The sequence below is a fragment of the Pipra filicauda genome, unplaced genomic scaffold (genome assembly GCF_003945595.2).
Source record: "Pipra filicauda isolate LSUMZ 115617 unplaced genomic scaffold, ASM394559v2 scaffold1695_size5931_pilon, whole genome shotgun sequence".
Lineage (NCBI taxonomy): Eukaryota > Metazoa > Chordata > Aves > Passeriformes > Pipridae > Pipra > Pipra filicauda.
This window is the reverse complement of record NW_024104201.1, coordinates 1-5,929: the sequence shown is the minus strand read 5'-3', so window position 1 is coordinate 5,929 and position 5,929 is coordinate 1. Positions and strand designations below refer to the sequence as shown.

Here is a 5,929-nt window from a genome sequence, read left to right as displayed (position 1 = left end):
GGGGGACAGGTGAGTGTGGGACAGGTGAGTGTGGGACAGGTGAGGGTGGGACAGGTGAGTGTGGGGACCGGTGAGTGTGTGACCGGTGAGTGGTGGGACCGGGAGGGTGGGGGGGAAAGGTGAGGGTGGGGGACAGGTGAGTGTGGGACAGGTGAGTGTGGGACAGGTGAGGGTGGGACAGGTGAGTGTGGGCTCTGATGGTGGGGGGGGTTTCAGGGGGGTCTCAGGGTGTCACTGAGCTGTGTCTTGGTGTGTCCCCCCCCAGGCAGCGCGCGGGCACCGTGACGGGCGTGGCCGTGAACGTGGCGGGTGGGGGGGCGCAGGGGACTCACAGGGGTCACTGACGCTGGGGGGGCGCAGGGGGGGTCTCAGGGGTGTCTCAGGGGTCACTGTGTGTGTCCCCCCCAGGCAGCGCGCGGGCACCGTGACGGGCGTGGCCGTGAACGTGGCGGGGTGGGGGGGAGCAGGGGGGGTATCATGGGTGGTTCAGGGGTCACTGTGTGTGTCCCCCCCAGGCAGCGCGCGGGCACCGTGACGGGCGTGGCCGTGAACGTGGCGGCCGCTCTGGCCGCGCTGCTCCAGCCCTTCGTGCCCGGGGTCAGCGCCGCCATCCAGGAGCAGCTCCGGGTGCCCCCCGAGCGCCGCGGCCTCGGCCCCGCCCTCACCTGCACCCTCCCCCCCGGGCACCGCGTGGGCACCGTGAGTGGGGGGGCAGGGGGGGACCCCAATGGGAGGGGGGCAGGATGGGACCCCCAGGGCTGGGGGCTGGCTGGGACTCCAGGGGGGTGAGGGACAGGGTGGGACCCCCAAGGGCTGGCTGAGACCCCCATGGGATGGGGGAGAGGGTGGGACCCCCAGGGGAGGAGGGAAAGGGTGGGACCCCCCAGGGGATGGGGGCTGGCTGGGACCCCAGGGAGATGGGAGGGGTCTGTGCCCCCACCAGATGGGCAGAGAGGGTGGGCTGTGCCCCCCGGGGTGTGGGGGAAGGGGAAGCTGTGCCCCCCATCCCCTGGGTGGGGTCCGGGGGTGCCTCCCCCCAGGTGTGACCCCCCTTCCCCCGTCCCTGCCCTGCCAGGTGAGCCCCCTGTTCCAGAAGCTGGAGCCGGAGCAGGTGGAGGCCCTGCGGAAACGCTTCGGGGGAGGGCAGGTGAGTGGAAGCTCAGGAGCCCCCCAGACCCCCCACCTTGGGCACCTGCAGCCCCCCTCCCTGCCCCCATCCGCAGGTGTTGCTGTGGAGCCCCAGGTAACTCTGGGCACTGCCCCAGGTAACTCCCCCAGGTAACTCCGGGCACTGTCTCAGCTCACTCCAGGCACTCCCCCAGGTGAAGCTGCCCCTGCCAGGGGGTTGCAGAGCTGTGCCCAGGGCAGGGCCTGACCCCCCCTCTGCCCTCACAGGCCAAAGAGCCCCCCCCAGGCCCAGCCCCCCCTGCAGCCCCCGACACGGCCCCAGGTGACCCCCGGCTGATCCAGGAGCTGACAGAGGAGGTGACCAAGCAGGTGAGGGGCACAGGGCACAGAAAGGGGGGTTAAGGGCTCTGTCACACCCCCCCCAGACCCTCAGCCCCCCAAATCCTCCCCCCTCCAGGGTGACCTGGTGAGGCAGCTGAAGGCGGCCCAGGGGGACAAGGCCCAGGTGGACGCCCAGGTGGCCAAACTGCTGGAGCTGAAGCGGCGCCTGGCGCTGGCCCAGGGCAGGACCCCCGAGGTGCCCAAGGGCAAGAGGAAGAAGTAGCTCCAGTGCCCCCAGTGACCAGACTGGGCCATACTGGAGAGCAGCCCCAGTGACCCCAGGAACCAAACTGGGCCGTACTGGTTGTGGTTACAAGTGTTTAATAAACTACACGAGCTGTACAAAGGGGTGTGGAAGCTGCGTCCATCTGTCTGTCCCCACAGTGTCCATCTGTGTCCACTTCCATCCAGCCCCCAGTGTCCAGCTGTCCGTGGGGCTGTGCCCCCCTCAGTCCAGGGCTGCCCCCAATCTGGGGGGCAGCAGAGTCCTTGTCCCCACCTGTGGGACAGCGCTGGCACCTTCACCTGGGGCAGCCCCCACACCTGGGGCAGGGTGACGCTGCAGTCCATGAGGGGGGGCCCTGTCCCGGCCCCCACACCTGGGGCAGGTAAATGATGTGGTTGGTCCATGGCCTGACCCCACACCTGGGACAGGTAAATGATGTGCTCAGTCCATGTGCCATCCTGCACACCTGGGGCAGGTTAAGGACAGGCTCAGTCCGTGTCCCACACCTGGGCAGGTTAAGGATGTGCTCAGTCCATGTTCCACACCTGGGCAGGTTAAGGATGTGCTCAGTCCATGTGCCACACCTGGGCAGGTTAAGGGTGCGCTCAGTCCATGTTCAAGCCCCACACCTGGGCAGGTTAAGGGTGTGCTGAGTCCATGTCCCACACCCAGGGCAGGTTAAGGGTGTGCTCAGTCCGTGTCCCACACCCAGGGCAGGTTAAGGGTGTGCTCAGTCCATGTGCCATCCTGCACACCTGGGGCAGTTAAAGGATGTGCTCAGTCCGTGTCCCACACCCGGGCAGGTCGAGCCCCTAAACAGGCGGGGCAGCCCCTACCCGTGTCCCAGGCTGACGATGCGGTCGATGAGCTGGGCCCGCGTCCGCTGCACCTCCGCGCTCAGCCGCTGGATCTCTGCGCGGAGCCGCTCGTTGTGCGCCGTCAGCTCCCGCACCCGCCGCTCCCCGTCCCGCTCCCGCGGGGTCCCGGCGCCGCCGCGCCGCTTCCTCCGCGCCCCCCGCGCCGCCTCCTCTTCCTCCTCCTCCTCGGCGGGGCCCGCCCGAGCCGGGGGGATCCCTCCGGGGGCCGCGTCCGGGGGTCCCGCGGCTCCCGCACCCTCCGGGCCCAGCAGCTCCAGCAGCTCCTCGGCCAGAGCCGCGTCCAGCCCGCAGCCCCCCGGGCCCGGCGGCTCCTGCGGGGAGGGACGGGTGGGCACCGGCCACGGGGAGGGCAGACCCCCGCCCGCGCCCCCCGCCCCATCGCTCGCCCGCTCGGACCCCCAGGGCTCCCCCCGCCCCATCGCTCACCCGCTCGGACCCCCAGGGCTCCCCCCTGCGGCCCATCCGATCACACCGCTCGGACCGCCAGGCTCCCCCCGCCCCATCGCTCGCCCGCTCGGACCCCCAGGGCTCCCCCCGCCCCATCGCTCACCCGCTCGGACCCCCAGGGCTCCCCCCGCCCCATCGCTCACCCCCCCAGGGCTCCCCCCGCCCCATCGCTCACCCGCTCAGCCCCCCAGGTGGCTCCCCCCGCACCAATCGCTCGCCCGCTCAGCCCCCCGGGGCGACCCCCGCCCCATCGCTCACCCGCTCAGCCCCCCGGGGCGACCCCCGCCCCATCGCTCACCTGCTCAGCCCCCCGGGCGGGCGCGGCTCCGGGGGGCTCCGCCGCCAGCACCTCCTGCAGGTCCTGGTACCACCCGTCCAGCTCCCAGCCGGGGGGGCCGCCCGCCCCCCACAGCTCCTCGGCCTCCATCGTCACCTCGGTCCCGGCGCGGGGCTGGGGGGGAGCGGGAGGGGGTGACCCGGGCCGGGGGAGCGGTCCCGGGACCCCAAGGGGGTGGGGGTGTCCCTTACCTGCTCTCAGGTGTGGTGGTCGGCGAGGACGCGCTTTCTCTTGGATGCCTGCGGAGGGACCGGGGGGGATCAGGGGGTTGACCCCGCGGGTCCGGAGTGTCCGTCCCGCCCCCGGAGGGACCGCCGGGAAGGGGGCGGGAGCAGGGGGGGTGTCCGAGGCCGGGGGGGCGGCCCGGGGGTCACCGTCCCGCGGGAGAGGCTGCGAGCGCCCGGAGCCCCCCGGGGCCGCTCCGCCATCGCCCCCCGGTGTCGCCCCCGCACCTTCCGGAGCGGTCCCGGCTCCCCCGGCCCGGTCCTGCCCCCGCTCCATTCCCGCACCTTCCCGGGGGGGTGGGGACTTTCCCGGGCTGTGCCGGTGCCCCCGTTCGGGTCCCCGGGTCACACCGGGTCCCCTCTGCACCTTCCGGAGCGGTCCCGGCTGCCCCCGGCCCCGTTCCTGTCGCTGTCCCCGGGTCACACCCTGTGCCCCCCGGGTCACACCCTGTGCCCCCCGCACCTTCCTGAGCGGTCCCGGCTGCCCCCGGCCCCGTTCCTGTCGCTGTCCCTCCGCCCGTTCCCGCTCCATCCTCTCCCGCTTCGTCTCCGCTTTGCGTCCCCGCCACGCCCCGCGCGCCGCCTTTATAGGGCCCTGACGCAACGGCCGCGCGGATCGCCGCCAATGGGAGCGCGGAGAGCTTGATGGACAGGGCAGCGCGACCAATGGCAGTGCGAGAAGCGTGATGGACAGGGCGGCGCGGGCCAATGGGAGGGCGGCGGGGGCGGGCCCAGCGGCACTGACCGGGAGGGTCACGAGGGGGGATGATGCAATGGCGGGAAATTGGCCACGCCCCCGTGGGCCGGAGAGGGGGCGGGGCTGGCGGGGACGGGAGGGGGCGGGGCCAGCCGTCATTAACGGGATTCATTAACACCCGGGATTAACGGGCCGGGGAGGGGATCAGTGCAATTAACTAATTAATTAATTAATTCAATGACACCCGGATTAATTGGCCGGTGGGAGCCCAGTGCAAATAATCAGCTAGTTAATTAATTACTTGATCCTGGGACACCACGATTAATGGGCTGGGGGCCCAGTGCAACTGGGAGGCACTGGGGGGGTTGAACTCGGGGTCACGGAGGCCCTGGGGTGACTGGGGGTGCTGGGAGGGGTGTGGGACTGGGGGGCACTGGGGGGGACTGGGAAAGACTGGGGGGCACTGGGAGACAAAGGGGGCACTGGGGAGGGCTGGGAGAGACTGGGGGGGACTGGGAAAGACAGGGGGCACTGGTGGGACTGAGGGGACTGGGCGACACGGGGGGGCAGGGGGTGGCCCGGGAGGGGGTTGAGGGGTGCCCAGCGGGTTTGGGGGTCCCTGGGGGACAGGAGTGGGGCCACACCTGGGCTGTCCCCCCTCTCTGGGGGTCCCGCTGCCCCCCATCCCCTCCACCCCGGGGGGGCCCTGGCTCCAGAAGGTTCTCCCTGTGCCCCACCCAGTCCCAGCATTCCCCCTCCCTCAGTCTGGGGGTCCCACTGGTGCCCCCCCAGCCCAGAGACCCCCACACAGACCCAGAGCTGAGCTGTTTATTGGGTGCACTGGGGGGCACAGAGACCCCCCGCCCAGGGGATGGGGGTCACAAAGACCCCCCCCGGGCACTGCAGGGGCACAGACACCCCCCGGGGAGGGGTTTGGGGTGGGGGAGGACCCCCCAGCCCCGTGCTGGGGGGCACAGGCGGGTATTTACAAGCAGCCACTGGGACCTGCGGGGGAGGGGGGGTCCCAAGGCCAGGGGGTGGCGGGGGAGGGTCCCCGGGGGGGTCCCCGGGGGGGTCCCCAGGGCTCTGTCACTTCTGGAGCCGCTTGATGCGGGCGTCGATGTCGGCGAAGTTGTCCTCCACGATGGCCAGGTTGTCCTTCATCGTCTTCTGCACCTGGGGGGGCACGGGGGGTCATGGGGGGGGACAGGGCTGGGAGGGGGGCGGGGGCTCCGGGGGGTCCCACCTCTGCCAGCAGCGCCGCGTTGTCCTTGAGGGCCCCCGCGATGTCCTGCTGGGTCGTGTCCAGCTGCACCAGCACCTGCCCGAACTGGGCGGCTGCGGGGGGGACACACACCTGAGTGTGGGGGGGGACACACAGGGACGGGACCCCCCCCCGGCGCCCCCAGAGCCCCCCGGGGCTCACCCTGCTCGTGCAGGTCCCGCAGGGTCACCAGGCGCTGAACCACGTCGGGCAGGGCCGAGGCCACCGAGTCCCAGCGCTGCAGCGTCTCGAACAGCTGCTGGATCTGGGGGGTCAGCACAGGCTGGGGGGTCAGCACAGACTGGGGGGGTCAGCACAGACTGGGGGGTCAGTATGGCCCTGGGGGG

The 5,929-nt window shown here is 71.7% G+C and overlaps 3 protein-coding genes across 3 annotated transcripts; 1 reads left to right on the top strand and 2 right to left on the bottom strand.

The window, feature by feature from the left end:
• Positions 1-408: 408 nt before the first annotated feature.
• Positions 409-1,855, top strand: MARS1 (methionyl-tRNA synthetase 1; the record flags this gene model as incomplete). The annotated part of the gene is made up of 5 exons (XM_039379470.1): positions 409-453; positions 516-699; positions 1,076-1,147; positions 1,396-1,497; positions 1,586-1,855. Coding segments are annotated over 5 exons (550 nt in total), but the record flags the coding sequence as incomplete, so codon positions are not given.
• DDIT3 (DNA damage inducible transcript 3) lies at positions 1,811-4,164 on the bottom strand. The gene is made up of 4 exons (XM_039379469.1): positions 4,085-4,164; positions 3,589-3,636; positions 3,359-3,511; positions 1,811-2,924 (listed from the first exon to the last, which is right to left on the bottom strand). The coding sequence occupies exons 3-4, from the start codon at positions 3,485-3,487 to the stop codon at positions 2,568-2,570; spliced, it is 486 nt and encodes a 161-aa protein (XP_039235403.1). The 5' UTR covers positions 3,488-3,511; positions 3,589-3,636; positions 4,085-4,164; the 3' UTR covers positions 1,811-2,567.
• Positions 4,165-5,132: 968 nt separating this feature from the next.
• On the bottom strand, positions 5,133-5,883 carry DCTN2 (dynactin subunit 2; the record flags this gene model as incomplete). Its single annotated transcript, XM_039379468.1, has 3 exons — positions 5,133-5,494; positions 5,565-5,656; positions 5,745-5,883. Coding segments are annotated over 3 exons (318 nt in total), but the record flags the coding sequence as incomplete, so codon positions are not given.
• Positions 5,884-5,929: the final 46 nt, after the last annotated feature.

What these genes read in the sequence shown, in the direction of transcription:
- DDIT3 (XM_039379469.1), bottom strand. Translation starts at nt 3,487, where the DNA reads ATGGAGGCCGAGGAGCTGTGGGGGGCGGGCGGCCCCCCCGGCTGGGAG. An exon ending in CCGCCCGGGGGGCTGAGCAG is followed by an intron (nt 2,925 to 3,358) that starts GTGAGCGATGGG and finishes CCCTCCCCGCAG; the next exon opens with GAGCCGCCGGGCCCGGGGGG.